We start from the raw sequence: 18,556 nt of genomic DNA, 5'->3' as shown, positions 1-18,556 counted from the left end.
TATAGCAGCTCCAGTGTCGTACCGTTTGTATTTTGTTTCTTTTGTGTCCTGCCTCACCGTTTTGCATAATTTCCACAACTTGTGTTTCTTTTTTACTTTCATATTTCTCGTCTTCAAGATCTTCAACTGTATTGCTATTCGACCCTAATATTGCCTTCTGATGAATCGGTGGAAATAAAAATTGAAAAATAAACACAGAAAACAGCTACTCGGAAAGTTTTCAAGTAATGAAAATAAACCGGGGTGAAAGGATTCAACGGAGATATATCACAACTTGATATCACAGATAATGGGTAGATGATCGGAAGGTGAGATTCGAGAGGGGAGAGCTGTGTACTTGATGACTTTTTTGTGATCTGGTGATGGGCATATTCGTATAGACTCGACATCTGAAAAACATAAAATGGTAATAACCATAAAATAATCGTTCTAACCAATTCCCCAGATATAATCAAGACATCCAACGAATCCTTCTTTTTGACTGGACGCGGTGTAGTTCGTGTATTCGGGAGTTCCGGTTAGACAACTCATTTTCTTCTCGATAAGTATGTCTTCGGCGTCAATTTTTTCATCACATTCCCATACTTTATGATCATTCGGAAGGAATCTCTACAAAGATTTAGCAATATGGACAGCTAAACACAATTACTTACGTTGGACATCATCTGGAAAACAGCGCCATCCGGAGTGCTGTTAAAATCTCCACCAAATATTAGGCGACATTTCCTTTCTGGTTCTGACTCTTTCTTTTCATTAAACATCTTCATCAGTTTTCGGACACAAGTCAGTGCTTGAAGTACTTTTATATGTTCATCTTTAGGGTTATGATGAAGATGAGTGTTACCGCACACTAATATCACCCCAGTTTCGACATCTTCGAGCATTACGATTTGAATAATTGTAGGTCTTGTTTTAAATCGTGTTTCCGATTCAGCTGAACTTTCCAAAATTCTACGGATATCCGAATTGACTTCCTCTTTTTCTACTAGATCCGCCAATAAAAACGAGTCCGAATAAATTGTTCGATATCTTGTCTGGTCGAAAACCACAGCAACGCCTTCACTGATTTGTCCGCCCTTCTTGGATATTTCACTTGAATAGTTCAGAGTTTTTAAGAACGGATCGATATAATTTTCGTGACGTCGCAAATCAACTTCCTGGAGGAAGAAGATAGAAACTTTTGAGTCGATGAAGTCTTTCATTTGCTTCAAAAAAATAGGAGTTCTATAAAATACTCGCTGATTTGCTTTCGGGCAGTAGTTGAAGAAGAGCTCATTTTGTTCCAAATTCAGATTCAGATATAAATCAGCTAGAATGTTGTAGCACATTATGCGAACCCTAAGAAAATCAGGTTGAATCGAAGTTATCTCATTTTTAGAACTCACACATCTTTGTCTTTATTCAACTTGTTCACTCTACACCATTTGACCTGGTCATCTGTGATAACATCTTCTAGTGGTTCATTGATAGGCCTCGAACTGATTGCTGCACTGAAAAATTTCGTGCTTCGATGAGTTTGATTATTTTAAACTTACTACACAGGATTATCAACTCCAGTGTCCACGACAACGGCCACTAATCGGCCGGAATCAGTAGGATCTGGGGAAAAATACTCGCCTTTGTGTTTGAAGGAATATCCTTCCAAACTGTACTCTCGTCTCTCCTCGTTTGAAAAAGATAGATATAATGAGTCGACGTCTTTTTTTGTGGGCGCTATCTTTTCCGAACTCTCCTTTTGCTTTTCTGTTTTCACAAACCAATGCGATTGGACGGATTTTTTCTTGTTGAAAACTATTGTTGGCATGCAATATTGGTTTGCAATTGGTGTTAAAGCCAAAGTAACTGAACTGATCGGAATTCCGTTTCGGACAATTCGGAATTCAGCCTCATTAATAAGCAATGTTTCAATTTCTAAGTTGTCTGCTAGTGTACTGATAGATGCGGTATCATCGATCTCAGATTGCGAATCTAATTTAATTGATATCCCATTTTCAGAAGTATCTGCTTTGTCTTTAAACACTTTCTTTTTCATGAGGACAGATATCTGGAAAATAATTTTTGAATTAACTGGGTAAATATATTCAGCACAAGCCTTTGAGAGAGCAACGGACAACGGGAGTTCAAACGCTTTTTGCGTCTTCACAATATAAGGAATATCATCGTAGGTAAATTTAAACATCATGTTCAGTCCGGTCTGGGATTGTTTCTTCTTGTCTTTCTCTTTGAGAGGATCTTCCGTTTTCCATAATAGAACACGATTGGATGGCAACAGCATTGTTCTGCGTTTACTTTGTGGACGTGGAACGCTTTCTTCCTGAATGAAACCCATTGCAATGCATTGTCATTGACATTCAAACCAAAAAATTAGCTTACTTTCAGAATATCTTTCCAGGATATAGTTGGTACTTGGTTTGCTGGTTGTCTTTTTAGCAGGCCTTTAAAAAGACCAGCTAAATATTTTAGCATTCAGGAACAATACTTACTTAATATTTCATCAAGACTGACAAAGCTTGACTAGAAAATTTTGTCATCAGCTTCTTTTCTACTCGTCCTCGCGGAATACACCAAGGAGTGCACGAGCAATGTGTCAGCCGACATATCAAATAATGCGCAAACCTTTTTTCCTTAAAAATTTTAGTCTATAGACTGGGAGTTTCATAAGAAGTAAAACAGGAATTCGTAACCGCTAGCCGAATCATTGTCGAATTTATAAACACAATAATGGTGGTATTCATGTCCGAAAAAAGTTTTTCCCTCGATTCATTACTCAGGAAAAACCGTTTGTTCGGTAAATGAATGCAGGAGGCAGTAGGGAAAAGTTTTTCAGGGCCTGAATAGCCCCAACAAAATTTTTGAACTAACAAAATCTTCTTTAAGTGGACTGTTAGCAATAGACTTCATTAAACGTTTAAAAAACAGTGATTGCATTAAAGAAAAACACTAAAACTACATTTGTTTCACAGTTAGTTAAAAAGAATGAGCACTGTTCCCGCCAACTAAGCATGTTTTGACTCGCCGAACAGTCTCGAAAAACTATCTTTTTTTCTATTGAAAACACGTCACTGTCTTTCACTGATGACGTGTTATAATTAGTATTTGCCTCGAAAATGTATTGTTTTTTCTTTCAGGTTTTATGCGACTCAATCGAGCTGAATAACGACCAATGTTTCGAGGATTTTTCGGCCGACGTTCGCGATCGGTATGGGTTCGCCTCACGTATCTTTGCATAGTCACTATAATATTTCTATTCGCTACATCTCAGTTCAAAGGTACAGCAACCCACGCAAGATTTGTTCCAGAAGTAAGTTGTTTTAGAAAACTATTTATGTTGAGCATATCAGCAAAACCTTTTTTATCTGCAAAGGATTTTTGACTAACCATTAACGAATTTTGTCAGCAGCAAAAAGGAAAAGGTTTACATTTTACAGCCGATCCAACCAGTTCACTCTATAGATCGAGCCGCAGATCCACGGATACCACTAAACCTAGAACCACCAAATCTCAAACAAGAAGAAGTAGATGAACGCTTGAATTTAGATGTTCATAATCCGACTAGTAATGCGAAATTGTCAACCAGGAAACTCACAACTGAACAGAAAACAACAAAGCCAGCTCAAAATATCATTATTAATGGAGAAAAGTATCCGAAGCTGACGCCAGATGGAAAATTAATACCACAACGCCGAATAGTTCATTTAGATCTGAAAGGAGCCCCATACAAACCTCAGTATTTCACTGAACTTTTTGCTTTTTTCAATAGAATACAAGCCACTGGAATACTTCTGGAATGGGAAGACATGTTTCCATTTAAAGGACGACTCGCTGGCGCAGTTAATAAAAACGCATATAGTATGGAAACCGTGGAGACGATATTGAAAGAAGCTCAAAAACATCGCCTGCATATTATTCCGCTTGTTCAAACAATGGGACATCTAGAGTGGATTCTGAAGTTGGAACAATTTTCTCATTTGAGGGAAGATGCTAGATTCCCTCAAGTCATTTGCTTCTCGGATGATGATGCGTGGGACTTGCTCAAGGAAATGATTGAAGAAGTAGCCGAAGTACATAAAAAGTATGGAATGCCTTTCTTCCATATAGGAGCAGATGAAGCTTTCCAAGTAAGATATTTCAAACACGGTTTCAAACATCCTATTTTATTACAGATTGGTATATGCAATGCCAGTGTCACCCAAATTCAAAAAGAATATTCTAAAGAGCGTCTGATGCTTTGGCATATTGCAAGAACGGCTGAGTTTGTGAAGGACACATATTCGGATACACAAGTTCTCGCATGGCATGATATGCTGATCAGTGCAATGGAATCAGACATTGAAGATTACAAGCTGACAGAACTCATACAACCGGTTCTTTGGAACTATGCCGAGGACCTCGATGTTTATCTCCCAAGGTCTACATGGATGATGCTAAGAAATTTCGGAAGTGTTTGGGGAAGCTCTGCGTGGAAAGGAGCGGATGGTCCAGCAAGATACTCAACTAATGCTAATCATTATGTGAAGAACCACGAATCATGGATAAAACAATACACAATGGCTTATCAAGATTTTAATGTCTTTGAAGTGATAATTTGCTTTTTTTTTCAAGTTAATATTTATCGGTATTCTTTCAGGGTCTCATTATGACCGGTTGGTCGAGATATGATCATTTTGCTGTTCTCTCGGAAACTATCCCAGTGGCTCTCCCAACTCTCGCAATCAGTATGGAAACTATACTCGAAGGTCGTCCATTGCTCAGCAACCACCCAGTTACTGCAGAACTTTTACAATGTTCTCCTCCCCTTGATCTTGGTTTTACTGCTTCCGGATGCCGCTTTCCTGGAAGTCGTATCTACGAACTTGTGAACGATATGTATCAAAAACAAATGCAACTCCGAACATACCGACAAGATGACTACGAACTGAATGGATGGTTATCAAGAGTTTCTGATGAATATTCAGTTTCCAGTCATTGGTATATAGATGTGGGTTTTTATTTGTCTTTGTCAGAGATCTGGAGAGATTAATTCCTGTCTTAATTTCAGAAAATCGAACAGATGATAGAAATGCACGCCGCTCCACTGGAGCGTATCGCCGAAGATTTGAGATTTGAAATGGAAAAAATATTCTTCAAAGATATGATCGACGAATTCTTATTCACTTACCTCGGAGAAGATTTGGAATGGTTGAACAAGAAACGTGCAACAATCAAGACAATCTCAACTTCAAAAAAATTCCCAAAACGACCGTTTGTTGAATCAGCCATATCGCGGAGTTCTGTATCAGCGAAGTGTCGATAGGCAAGCTAATTTTTATTTATTTAGAAGCTTTGGATTCAATTCCATTATTCATTTTCAAACTCATTGAAGAGTTGTGTGTATATAGTACATTCTCCTCCCTGCTCCCCAGTGCTCTGCACTACTTGTTTCTTGTCAGCATAATTGTATTCTCCCATACCGGGTATTTCTGTTTTTTGGTGCTTTTCTATTTCAAGTGTTATTAAAAATCATGGAGGACGGCTAGGTTTGGGCACGAAGAGAAACAAAGCAAGGTAGTTTCTAACATGTAGGTGCGTCAATACGGGAAGTATTCTATTTAAATAATTGCAAATACTACGAGAAGAAAGCGGTCCTCCTACTTTCCCTTTACATCTCACCCTGTCTCTCTAGTAGCTCTCTAATATCCTCATTTCTTTCTCTTGCACGAAATACACGGAGCCGCTGAGAAATAAAGGGAGAGAGGGAGTTGGTGGCTGGTGAAGCTGTCGCAGTTGCTTTCTATCTTTCTATCCTCCGTTGCTCTATCCTATTGCTGGTGTCTGTGACATAAAGACGAAGATACTGCAGCGCTTCTTTTTGCGTTCCATTATCCTATCCGTCTCTCTATCTCCCTGTTCTTTTCCCTATGGGAAAATATGTAGAGTTTTTAAACGTCTTTTTTCCTCTTGCTCCCTCTTCCAATAAATTCATATTGCATGACACTGGGTTTCTTTGTAACAAGTGTCAATTTGAGAAATTGAAATATTTGTTTACTAGGTTCCAGCACAATTTCATTCTCTACGTTGAAGAAGAAGGTAATCGTGAAAAAGCTTCAAAAAATCTAAACTTTCAACGCCTCAGTTCACAACTTCGATTTCCTCACTGGTCTGCACCACTTCGCAACTTCCGGTTTTTCTTCTTCTTCTTCAATTTCGTTTAAGATAGTGGTTCCTTTAAAAAAAAATTCTGTCAGATAGAAAATATGCCTTCTGGAAGTGATGAAGTGAATCACTTATCAGCTCTTGATCAGTTTGTGGCGCCTGGATTACGGTTATGGATGCTAATTGCTTTGGTTGGAGGAGTTTTGCTGATTATGAGTGAGTTTTAACTATCTTTATATACATTAACTTGTTTACCTTTAGTTGTTATCGTATGCTGTTTCATGAGAATCAGAATTCCTCGTACCAAACGGCAGATCGACTTGATCGCAGCGAAAAGAAAATTAAGGAAAAGCAACAAAACGTCAACTGACGGGAATGCACATAGTGAGTTTTTCCACTTTTCGAATCCAGTAATTCACTAATGTGTCAGATGATGAACGTGCTCAAGCCATAGTAATGAATAGTATGCCATCGGGAGGCGGGGGTGGAGCGAGCACGAGCAGCTCTCGTCACACTGGATCACGACTTCAATCACAAGTTTGAATAATTGTATCTATCCCTGTAATATGAATGAATGAACATTTATATTTAACACATTCATTAGATGTTTCAATTGTACTGATCATCTTTAACATTCGGTTAATTATTCCGATTTTCAACTACTGTTTGGTAGATAGTAGTTCTAGTTGTGTAGACTGTCAGTTGTATGATTGAAAATTGAAGCCATTACAGTATGGAACTGCGAAGATAGGTAAAAGGACACGTGTAAAGTATGGATAACATTTTACGTACTCTCGAGAAGAATGCGAGAGAACGTGAAGGGGAGGAGACACAGAGAAGAAGAGTGGAGTTGGCGGAGAAGCTGGAACCATATATACGAGGATATCTGATACGCAAAAAATATCAAGGCAAATTTAAGTTAGTACTTTGAATAAAGAATTTAAGTGTAGCAAGTAGAAACGGAATTGGAGTTCGTAATTACAGATTTTTCCGACCAAACTTCTTCAATGACTTTGAAAATCTTGAGAAGAACAACAAAACTCTTCTTACTGTGACTGAAATGCTCGCAAAGGCTCCGAAAGTGATAGAATCAGCAAAAACACAGAAAGATACAAAGGTTTTAATACTGTAAAATCCAGCGTTCTAATAAAAAACTTCAGCTTCTCTGCAATATCTGTCGTCATATAATTATTTCGATTGATTCTACGTCAAAGGATATCAGTTTCGTAGCTGCTTTTCTCAGCAAAGACACCATAAAAGAAGCAACTAACTTGATAACTTCGATTTTCTCTCAAATTCCCTCGATCCTGAGTTCTATTAATTCAGAGAAAGCAGCAGAATTGAAACATTGGCAGTGTCTTATTCATTTTGTTATCGTTTTTTCTTCGAGTTCAACATGGCCATTAGTTCGGAACGCAACTCAAGTTCACCCCGTGTTAAACGGTTTATGCGTGAAAATGATGAGCATTTTCTATGAACAGAAGAATTATGAGCAGTTGGCAGTGAGTTGCAAGATTTAGATGTTATTTCCTTTTTCTTTTTCAGAGTTCACTGTTCGTAGCTGTCAATGGCCACAAACCTATCATCAATGTGGAAACAGTGAATGCTCAGTTTTCAATACTCTACAGACCTTTGAAGACGAATAGTCCTGAAACACCGGAACTATTTTCAATATGTGTTCTGAAGGTGTTAACATGTCCAGCACTTCTTCTTCATCTGAATCAACAGAATATCGAGCAAATCAAAAGTTCACAATTGTTCGAAAAGACACTTTGCTGGTTGAGAATTAATCAAGAAGAAATCGAATCGGGAATGGATGTTCGACTTCTGATTAATCTACTGGCAAATCTAGTTCATTTTGCTTATATTGATGATCAAACACTACAATCGAAGATATACGAATGGACTTGGGCGGTTGGAACATCACTCTCAAGATGCACTGAACTTACAGTAAAACACGGGGAAGCGAAAACAAGTCTTCAGTATTGGCATCCTGTCTTCGGTCATTATCTTCTTCCAATAGACAAGCGAACAGAAGGAGCTCTCCGGAACGTCCTATATCAATTAAAAATGCTGTGGAGCTCACGAGTTGTAAAATGTCTTTTCGGGAAAATTATGGAAAATAAGACTCTTTCACCATGTTCGTCATGCGACAGTCAATCGGTTTCGAAAAATCAAAAAGATATTAGTGCTGCTTTCAGCAGTAAGTTTTGTTTCAGATTAATAAATGCCAACTTTTTCTTCAGAGTTGTGGCGCAAGCTTGGTGGAACAATTGATTCTGTGACATCTTCGAAATCAGAATGTGAACCACCACCTAATCTCATCGCAATAGTGTGTCAAGTGTATATGACAGCATTAAGTACAATGGTTCATATGAAAGGAGAAATCGTATCAGGATTATGTCGAGATGATCAGTTACTGAAGCAGTTATGGTTATACTTAAAAGAATGGGGAGAGAAGTATGGAAGTTCAAGTGGATTATTATTTAACTCTTCTAACGCTGAACAGTTCGGGCCGGTAATAAAAATTGTATAATTAACGATTAGTATTATGATATCTTTAGGTATCTGCGTCACTACTATCGTTGAAGAGACCCACGTCTCCACACACGGCTACTCTTCGTTTGTTTGTTGATTGTGCATCTGCTATCATTTCGTAAGTTTGATTTTTATGGGGCTACTCATGTCCGGAAAAACGTTTTTTTTTTCGGACGTGATTAACCCCATTACATGATTTTATACTTTTCCTTCCAGAATTCTCGACGAGGAGGAAATATTTGAAAAAGGAACTCCATTCTCCAATAAAGAACTCGAATCAATTTGTAAATATGTAAATGTGTTCTGCTTTCGTGCGATTTGGAGTGGAGCTGTCGGTAGGAAAATTTGTTCTCTATACTATTTTTATAAACTGTAGTGTTTACAGATGAAACAACATCAAATAGTATTGGGCTTTTCCAGAGTATGCACTCACTTCTCACAATTCTTTACGAAAGAGATAGTCGAAGATCTTTTACTAATGATCCCAGGTTCTGGTTGATCTCGTGAGTTGGTCCAATATTATTCGATAAACTTTGGGAATTCTTGTTTCAGAGAAGTGAAACCTTCATCTGTAACAATTGAGTATGAAAAAAAATCTGGAAAAGGAATTTTGATGATGCGAAAAATGGCCCATCTAGTTCCTATTAAGGATCGGATGCTTCTTTTCCGTCGCCAAGTTCAAGATGATAAGAATGGAGTTGCTTCGAGTATAAATGATTCTCAAATGCAAACGTGGATCACAGTTCAAAGAAATCGAATAATTGAAGATGGGTTCAATCACTTATCGAAGCTAACTATTCCTGCATTGAAATCAACAATCCGAGTTAAATTTGTGAATGAACAAGGACTTGATGAAGCCGGAATCGACCAAGATGGAGTTTTCAAGGAATTTCTGGAATTAACACTGAAGAAAGTTTTTGATCCGCAACTCAACTTGTTTTCCACCACTTCTACAGGTCAGAAAGAAACAAAAAGTTGAAAACAATTTCATAATATTCAGGAGTTCTGTATCCTTCTCCAACTTCTTCGCTCCACGATGACCACCTGGCACTTTTTACGTTTGTGGGCAGAATGCTTGGGAAAGCAGTTTACGAAGGAATCGTTGTTGATGTCCAACTAGCTCCAGTTCTTCTTGCTGCTGTTCTCGGTTGTCATCGATTATGTGCATTTGACGAGCTGAGTCAACTTGATCCTGAATTATACCGAAGTTTGACATTTGTAAAAAGATACGAAGGTGATATGGTAGACCTTTCGCTTACTTTTTCCGTTGATGAAGATTTCATGGACAAAATATCCACTGTCGACTTGGTTCCAAGTGGACGAACTATTGCAGTGACAAACGAGAACAAGTAAGTAGAGTAAACAGTTCAGACCTGTTTACAGTATACAGAATCGATTACGTTCATCGAATGGCTCACCATCGTGTGTTCCGACGAACTCAAGAACAGTGCAAAGCTTTTGTCAGCGGTATGCAGTCAATTCTTCAACCTTCATGGCTCTCTCTTTTTGCTCCAAACGACTTGCAATGTTTGATCAGTGGAGTGAACTCGTAAGTTACATTAATTTGTAAATATGCAACATAAGTTTACAGTGACATTGATCTGTCTGATCTAAAGCGAAATGTGCAGTATTTCGGTGGATTCCACGGAAATCATAGATTAATCAAATGGCTTTGGGACATTCTCGAAAACAAATTCACCTCCGAAGAAAGAAAACTTTTTTTGAAGTTTGTCACATCTTGCTCTAGGCCGCCCGTTCTTGGTTTTTCTTATCTTGAGCCACCTTTTTCGATTCGATGCGTTGAAGTCTCCGATGATCAGGATCAAGGAGATACACTCGGCAGCGTTGTGCGCGGGTTTCTTGCATTGCGGAAGGGAACTGCTGCATCTCGACTACCCACTGCTTCCACTTGTTTTAATTTACTAAAATTGCCGAATTACAACAAAAAGTCCCTTTTACTCGAAAAGCTTCGTTATGCGATTCACGCAGGAACCGGGTTCGAGTTGTCCTAATTGTATAATTTATAAATATATTTGTCACCATTCATAATTTCGTTTACTCGTTAATAATTATTTTTTTGGTGCACTATTTCCCCATTGTGATCACGGGTTGTTGAATACATTGTACATTTTTCAAGTGGAAGTTTTACTTAATAAAAAACATGCTCTCAAATAAATCTTGAAGACCTACATGCAGAACAATATCAGAGACAGACATGGCTGTCTGAAGGACAACGCAAAAAAAATTCGTCGAAAGGACAAAATCAAAAAAGTTTAATTAGATAACAAAAGTTGATGGTAGGTCAACAATTCGGCCTAGGCCTTAGTTGGGGCAGCTTCTTGATTCTGCTCTGTTGCCTCTCCTGCCTCTTTCTTTCCCTTGATGTTACGACGACGACGAACTTTCTTTTCTCCTTCAACAACTGGAGCACCGTCGCCGTTTCCTTTCTCTTGTGACTTCTCACCGATCTCCGCGTCTGGTTGGAGCTTTCCGCGGGCACGACGTGGACGACGTTTTCCACGAGTCTCTCCGTCTCCACTGCAAAATTACTATTGAATAAGGAAAATAAAAGTGATTTAAAAACCTCTCCTCCGGAGCATCTGGCTTTTCCTTGTCGTCACCAGAAGCTTCACGTGGTTTGCGTCCTCCAGAAGCTCTCGCACCGCCACGGCGTTGACCTCCAAAGCGAGTGAGCAAGGAACGAGCGTATCTCGATCCACGAACGTTCTCCCCGTCTGGTCCGGTCACATTTGCAGCTTCCGGGCCCTTACGTCCTTCAACGATGTCGAAGACAACAGGCTCTTCGTCATCAAGAGTACGGAGATAATACTTGATAGTGCTCGATTTTGCAATAGCTGTCTGATGAACAAAGAAGTCTTCTTTTTCATCACTGGCGCGGGCAACGAATCCGTAACGTCCACGAACTGAGAACCACTTGACGATTCCGTTAACTCCCTTCTCGAGAACCTTCTTTGACTTCAAATCCTCTTCAATTTGTTTAACCTGCTCATCATATGGTGGTCTTGGTTGGAATCTTGTAGTGGCGGTGCGTCCTCCACGACCGCGGCCGCGACCACGACCACGGAATCCGCGTCCACCGCGACGGGCTGGTCCATTCTCGTTCGCCTCGTTGGTGTTGTCGACGGCGAGGTTGTCCAATTTCTCGGACACCTCGGCAACTGGAAAAAAGGAACTATAAATACAAACCTATCAGTTTTAGTACCTTTGTCTTTCTTCTCCTCAACAGTTTTTCCGTTAGCTTGTTCAGTCGACATGATGTTTCTTGGCGTTGGCCTTAGATTTGATGGTGTCAAGGGGGTGAGGAAAATCCTCTAAGCCGATTGTACACAGCTACACTCTGTAAAAATAATACTAAGAGTAAGTAGGAACACGACACAGAATATGCAAAACAAAATGCCACGATGTGTCAAAGAGTGCATATATGAACTGATAAAGAAGAAGAACAACAAAAATGATCGATAATATGACAAAATTGATTGACATAGGACGAGAATTTTCTCTGGACATTGTTTCACTATCCGATTACAGCCAGCGACCATTTCGCACGGTCCATACAACTAGTGCGTATGGAAAAGGGGAGGAATGGTTATGAAGAGAGATGTATCGATCAATATGAGTGCACAACAGCTGGTTGCCGGATGAGTAGGCTAATTAGCTCGGAAAAATCGTCACATTAAATAGAGAAAACAATGGCAGAAGAATAGAGAATACAATAGTATCGAATGATTTCAAGTATAACTCTTGTAACAAAGTGATAAACTACGGCTTTTATTCTAATTGAAAAACTCGTCTTATATGGAAACAATCATCACAGTGGAAAATAAAAAATAACGGTTCCGCTAGATGTACGTTTAAGAGTTCGAATACTTCTATCTCCCATATTGCTCAGAAGCAGCTGATATTTTTTTTCTATTTAGAAGTTGTGAAATAAGTATTTTGACCGGAAAATAATTTTTAGGCCGGATTCAAGATCAGTGTTTTTTTTTTTCATTCCAGAGTAACTGTTTAGTTCGAAGTTTCATCATCAAAACAATACAAATAGAGAGAAAGAGAGAGAGCGATTAGATAAGTACGAGAGTTATGAAATTACCGTCGAAAACCAATAAAAATGATTATTTGAAAAATGTCGCTGTGCTCTCAATGCCGCGAGGGCGTGCGCACATTGCAAGAAAACGCAACCCTGGCACACTTTTCGAGGATTTACTCGATATCATGTATCCAATGTTTTTTTCATTATTACTGCAGGTAATTTGATGAACGTAAAAATAAAGCATAAAGCAACTCTTCGAAAAGAGTATGGATACATGGGAAAATATTAAAAAGATGAGCGATATGGTTACACATGATTTCGCTTCCAGATATTTTGTTCTGACAACTCGATGCTCCTTTGAAGTACTGTAAATCAATCGCTTCATATTTCAGTTCATAGCTGAAACCGAATAGAAATGGAACGATTCAAGGAGCAAATAGCGAAGAGAGTCAACCAAATAGGAGAACAATTTTCATCAGATAACGATGTGAAAGTGAGAGACCTTCTCACTCCTTTTACAACCTTTTCATTTTCAGGTGATGTTAGACAATATGAGTGATAGAGTTGGTAGCTCGTATGATGCTCCATCTACTTCCGACGAAACAGATGAACCGATAGCTCCTCTCAATTCAAGTTCACAAAATTCATCACCGAAAAGACTAATTAAAGCGAAAGTATCAGAAGAAGAAGAAATTATCAATTCAATTGATGCTGCTTATTTTATAGATAACAATGAATTCGACGCGATCGACTATGAACTGAAGGTTCGTGATCATGTTGAGCTAAATTTGAATTCGCTGTTTTCCAGAAGCTGTGTGATATCGAGATGTGTTACGAAGATATTCAACGAGAGAGGTTTCGACTGAAGTCTCAGCATACAGTCGTTTCAAAACAAATTTCTACCCTCATCATGCAAAAGTCTTCGTCTTATACAGCACAAGTTGGAGAAATGGAAAAAATTCGAGACGATGTTGGCGACGTTATCGAAGAGATTTTGAGTATTAGAAAGGCACTCTCACTCGCAACTGAACAAACTCGAACATGTTTAGGATTGATTGCAAACGAAAAGAAGAAGAATGTGTTGAACACTCTGAAAGCAACACTGACGACTATAAAGTCCTTTTATGAAGCTGAAAATCATATTAGAGAGACAATTAATGAAGGGAATTTTCCTTTAGCTATTCAGATGCTCATTGAAACCCAAATCAGAGCAGCTGAATATTCTGAGTTCACTTGCGTCAGGTTCGTATAGTTTTCTTTTTAATTTTATTTAATATTGGTTTTTTTCAGTGACGTTTCTTCAAAACTGAGAGAAATGAGTTGTCTTTTGGAGACCGAACTCGCAGCTCAATTATCCACAATCGCGGTGGTTTTCGACTCTGAGAAGTATCGTTGTTTTTTTACAGCATATGAAATGCTTGAAAAATCTGATATCGTGGCACAAAAATTATTAGCTGCATTCACTGAAGCTATCGAAACAACCACAACAGCTGTAATATTAGACAAAATGAGGGAATCTGACCGACAGGAAGATGCCACGTACACGAGTCTTTGTTTGAAGCTAGATTCGGAACAAGCTTCAATAACTTTTCGAGAGATGGGATTTGTATTGTGTAGAAGCTTTCACGCGTACCATAAAATTCTACAGTTTCATAGCTCAGAATCGGCATCGGAAACATCTCAAAAAATATATAAGAGCCTTCTCTCTTCAAGAGCAGATGTGTTCCTCTCTGCAACTAAACGTCTACTGGTTCTTGTTGAATCTAGGGATTTCGTGAGTTTGAAATTCGAACATATATTGGATATCGTTGACTCAATCAATCGTTTCAATAATATTGGAAAAACATATTTTGCATGTTATCAGCAGAAACTCGGCGAATCAATCGAGAAGAGAACCGAAATTTACTTCGAAAGATATCACATGGAAAGAATGGAAGAGCTCTACATGTTCATCGAAAACGAATCTTTTACACTCTGTCCTGTTCCGTTTCAATTCACAATTTTCGACTTACAAGATTTTGAGTTCTTGAAAGAATCAAGACAGGAATTCAACAATATGAATAAAACAGAAGAAGCTGCTGAGAACAATCTGGAAACTTCAGTCGAATTGATTAAAAATGATTGGCAGAATCCTTTCTGTCAAGCTGCGATAAGATCACGAATTCAATCCTCTTACAGTCAGAAATCATCTGATGAGAGAAGTTATTCTACATCTTCTGCACCCGAAAACTTCAAATCGCAGGAAAGCTTTTCTGAAGATCCATTAGATGAACCAGTTGGTGCACCAACTCCCAATCTCTGCAATACTGCTTTGAACTTACTGAGATTTTTCGGAAGATATCTGAGAATGACAGCACTACTTCCAACGCTTTGTGCCAAATCTGCACCTGCTATTATTGATCTATACGAATTCTTCTTCGCATCAGTTAGTTCTACCCCCAATCATGTAAATAGTAAACATATGAGTTTTCAGATTTGTCACATATTCGGATCAGAAGGTGCTGAATTCATAGGAAGAATTCCAAGACTTGTTTCTTGTTTGGATGGAATTTCGAAGAAATTCTCAAAAAACTGTGAGGGTAGTTCACCATTTCGTAAAGTTTTCCAAAAAGACGACGACGGAAAGATCTACCCAACTTTATCGCCAGCTGTTCAAATTGCGTTTATCGATAACCTTTATGGTGCCTGTGAACGGATTATTGCTGTTAATTCCATGTGAGTTGCATCATTAGACCCGATACTACCTCTTCAAAAGCGTTACAGAGAGTTCGTAGCTCGCCAACTTGATCTCATCCGTCCGGTTATTGAATCCTTGCTTTTGGAAGATGTCCGAGACTCGCTCTCCGTGTCACTTGACATTTTTTATTCACAAGTTCTTCCCTGTCAAAGCGATGCTAAAGTCCTTATTGTTGATGCGTCCGCTTCTAGGTCTCTCCGTTTGAAAAGTCTCGTTGAAAACGTTTCTTCTGTGAAATGGGACATTGGAGAACTGAAGAGTGATCATAATTTATATGTAGAGCTCCTTATACAGGACTACGAACTATTTTCAATTAGACTGAATTCAATCAAAGAAAATGGCTCAGTGAGTTTGTCGGAATCAATGGAGAACTTTTTCTGGAATCGTGCCATCTACTATTCCTTCAAAGCGCTTGTGCAAGGGTACGGTGATGGTGGAAAATGCTCAACGGAAGGAAGAGCACTTATGCAACTTGATTTCCAAAATATTCTTCTGAAGTTAGAGCCACTGTGTGGAATCAAGCCCATTCCACATGCTAATTTTGTCGACAGTTATATCAAAGCTTACTATTTGCCGGAAAATGGATTAGAGCAATGGATTAAAACCCATTCAGTGAGTTTGTTTCTACGTGGTCAGTTTTCAATACCAGTTTTAGGAATATTCTTCGAAACAACTATCATCCCTTCTGGGAGCGGCTGCTCATGTAAGCAAAAAGGCAAGACTTCGAATACTGGATGCTTTGAAAGATTGAACTGTAATTGTAGTATTTCATGTGCATAATATTTTTTTCTTAGTATTTATTTGCATTTTCTTCAAATTCTCTTTTCATGTTCTCATTCTCCATCTCAACTTATGTCATATTTCAAGCCATAAAAACACAAAGTATTAATTATGATTCATTTAATTATCGTTTCCAACTCATCCCTTTCGACGTGAATCCAAATCAACGAAAGGTCGAATGACCACGAACACCACGTGGTCGCCGTTTTTCAAAAAGAAGGATGAAGATTAGTACTACTTCGCAGTGTGCACCGGAATGTCTTTGCGAAACCAGAAGGGGTAAGTTTTTTTTTTCTATAATATGATTAGTAAATAAATTGGTTTGTCCTCAGCGACAACCCGACTAATGTCCAGAAACGTGGAACTCCTGAAGCACCCACTTCATATTCCAACAAATCAAACACCTTCTCAAAACCTGCACCGTTTGCAGTGATGTCCGTTGAATTGCCACCGTATGTTTAATTTTTAACCCTTTTCAAGTTTCCAGCCTTGGAAAATTTTCGCATTTCCGGTCGGCCTTATAGAACAGAAGATTAGTCGATGTTCAAAAATTCAGCTGATTTAGTTTAATTTTTTAATTTATCATTTAGAGGATACTGAAAAACAACGTCACAGCAGAAATTCTTTCGTTGTTTAAACCATAATTAACTAATTTGAAAGACTTCTCTCAAAATCTATTATATCTGTAGACCCGGTGCTAGTTTAGTGCCAACACATTTAATTGTAATATTCCAGCGGCCTCCCAACAGTTAACGATCCTGTCTTCAATGACTATTCTCCACCAGCCCATATTCCGTTCTCTGGGGCAAAGCCGAACACCAACAACAATAACAACAACGGTAGCAATAACAAGAAAAATCACCAGAACCTGAAATCCGGAAAGTCCAAGTATTGTACGCCTAAAAGAGATAACAATCGCTCACCAGGTCAGATTTTATATTTTTCTTGAAATCAATGCGTAATATTTTTCTCAAGTTTTTGCTCCAAATGCGGTTTTTTCTCAAGTCCACGTCTGAAAAAATGCTTTAAATTTTACGTTGCTGTTTCATTTCACTTACGTTTTACTTGCTTAGTAGGTGGGACGCCAGTCAACAACCACAATGCCATGCGACCATTCCAGTTGGTCAGTCCGCTACCGTTTGCCATGAACTCCGTTCCAATTCGTGGAATCCGGAATGATGAAGGAGTCGTGAAGTACCCGTTGCTTCTTTGCTCTCAAGAAGGAACTTTGATGATCTCTATGGCTGCTGGGGTTATCGTGGAACTCTGTTTGGATCGTAGCTTTCGTGTTGTGTGTAATACAGACTTCATGGCATACGTGAACTCCAATGGATCTGTATCCAGTATTCTTCACAAGTACGCCAAAATTGTTCACGGAAAAGAACACGTGCATTGCAAGTTTGTGAATTCAAACGATCGAGTAGCTGTTTTGGGTCCCGAAGGAATTCTGTTTAGTATGGATTCTTTATCAGAAGCATATCTTCTCAGTGGAGCAAATGAATCGGGACCATCGGCGATTGCTCTCGAGAAACCAGAGTTTCCGATTCAGAACATGGATTACACTATTCAACAGATGTACGGAGAATCTGATATCGGAGTTGATGTGAGGGACGCTAATAAAAAGACAATGGTTATGGTATTTCAGAATATGGAGAAATGTAAGACGGTGATGCAGAAGGCACAGTACGAAAAATATGCAGACGGAACTCTTGTCGTTCACATCAATGGAATGCTTTTGAAGAGTAATTCTCAAACGGGCGATGTCACGATTGAAGCAAAGCCAATCAAATTGTCTGTGAATCCAATAAATCTCACAGCTCAACTGAGAAGTACCCATATTGATATGGCTATCCAGGTAACATAGAAATCTACGTTTCTAACTGTTTTTCATCGTTTTCAGGATAAAGATAAGTGTTATGTGAAACGAGGAGACAAGAGAATTCACACGTCTCGTTCTGGAATGGTCGTTTCGGATGGTACTTGTACTATTTCCATGGATCAACTCGGGCGCATTCTTGCTTGCTCATAAACTACCCTCTATGTTAAATCTCCTAATTTATTGTTTTACTTCTCCACGCATCTAACCTTTTCTAAATTCTAGAATGAATTGGGCTGATCCCGCATCACTGAGGTCTATCATATAGTATCAAAAGTTCCATGTAATTTATTGAAATTATCAAAATAAAAAATAAGAAATACAACAACTGAACAGTATTATAGTACACGAACTAGCTTGGCATATATTATAGATCTGGGAGGATTATGACACTAATAAAAATTAAACTTTAAAACTCTCTCAAAATAGAAGAATTATCAAA

The 18,556-nt window shown here is 38.6% G+C and overlaps 6 protein-coding genes across 6 annotated transcripts; 4 read left to right on the top strand and 2 right to left on the bottom strand.

Annotated features, from left to right (window-relative positions):
• Nucleotides 1–267: 267 nt before the first annotated feature.
• GCK72_010391 (uncharacterized protein) lies at nucleotides 268–2,466 on the bottom strand (the record flags this gene model as incomplete). Its single annotated transcript, XM_003110858.2, has 6 exons — nucleotides 268–389; nucleotides 435–609; nucleotides 654–1,338; nucleotides 1,386–1,490; nucleotides 1,536–2,314; nucleotides 2,374–2,466. The coding sequence occupies 6 exons, from the start codon at nucleotides 2,464–2,466 to the stop codon at nucleotides 268–270; spliced, it is 1,959 nt and encodes a 652-aa protein (XP_003110906.2).
• A 697-nt stretch (nucleotides 2,467–3,163) lies between these two features.
• Nucleotides 3,164–5,293, top strand: GCK72_010390 (uncharacterized protein; the record flags this gene model as incomplete). The annotated part of the gene is made up of 5 exons (XM_053727835.1): nucleotides 3,164–3,301; nucleotides 3,429–4,118; nucleotides 4,164–4,577; nucleotides 4,628–4,978; nucleotides 5,039–5,293. The coding sequence occupies 5 exons, from the start codon at nucleotides 3,164–3,166 to the stop codon at nucleotides 5,291–5,293; spliced, it is 1,848 nt and encodes a 615-aa protein (XP_053587412.1).
• Nucleotides 5,294–6,233: 940 nt separating this feature from the next.
• Nucleotides 6,234–6,675, top strand: GCK72_010389 (uncharacterized protein; the record flags this gene model as incomplete). Its single annotated transcript, XM_003110861.2, has 3 exons — nucleotides 6,234–6,348; nucleotides 6,394–6,516; nucleotides 6,563–6,675. The coding sequence occupies 3 exons, from the start codon at nucleotides 6,234–6,236 to the stop codon at nucleotides 6,673–6,675; spliced, it is 351 nt and encodes a 116-aa protein (XP_003110909.1).
• Nucleotides 6,676–6,904: 229 nt separating this feature from the next.
• GCK72_010388 (uncharacterized protein) lies at nucleotides 6,905–10,023 on the top strand (the record flags this gene model as incomplete). The annotated part of the gene is made up of 10 exons (XM_053727834.1): nucleotides 6,905–7,050; nucleotides 7,117–7,249; nucleotides 7,293–7,634; nucleotides 7,678–8,335; nucleotides 8,379–8,650; nucleotides 8,697–8,788; nucleotides 8,887–9,005; nucleotides 9,056–9,173; nucleotides 9,223–9,626; nucleotides 9,671–10,023. The coding sequence occupies 10 exons, from the start codon at nucleotides 6,905–6,907 to the stop codon at nucleotides 10,021–10,023; spliced, it is 2,637 nt and encodes an 878-aa protein (XP_053587411.1).
• Nucleotides 10,024–10,079: 56 nt separating this feature from the next.
• Nucleotides 10,080–10,682, top strand: GCK72_010387 (uncharacterized protein; the record flags this gene model as incomplete). The annotated part of the gene is made up of 2 exons (XM_053727833.1): nucleotides 10,080–10,219; nucleotides 10,262–10,682. 2 exons carry the CDS (start codon nucleotides 10,080–10,082, stop codon nucleotides 10,680–10,682), a joined length of 561 nt encoding a protein of 186 aa, XP_053587410.1.
• A 303-nt stretch (nucleotides 10,683–10,985) lies between these two features.
• Nucleotides 10,986–11,945, bottom strand: GCK72_010386 (uncharacterized protein; the record flags this gene model as incomplete). The annotated part of the gene is made up of 3 exons (XM_003110735.2): nucleotides 10,986–11,208; nucleotides 11,255–11,849; nucleotides 11,894–11,945. 3 exons carry the CDS (start codon nucleotides 11,943–11,945, stop codon nucleotides 10,986–10,988), a joined length of 870 nt encoding a protein of 289 aa, XP_003110783.2.
• Between the last annotated feature and the right edge of the window lie 6,611 nt (nucleotides 11,946–18,556).

The sequence above is a fragment of the Caenorhabditis remanei genome, chromosome III (assembly GCF_010183535.1).
Source record: "Caenorhabditis remanei strain PX506 chromosome III, whole genome shotgun sequence".
In the NCBI taxonomy this organism is placed as follows: domain Eukaryota; kingdom Metazoa; phylum Nematoda; class Chromadorea; order Rhabditida; family Rhabditidae; genus Caenorhabditis; species Caenorhabditis remanei.
Note: the sequence above shows the minus strand (reverse complement) of the source record. Positions and strands in the feature narration are given on the sequence as shown.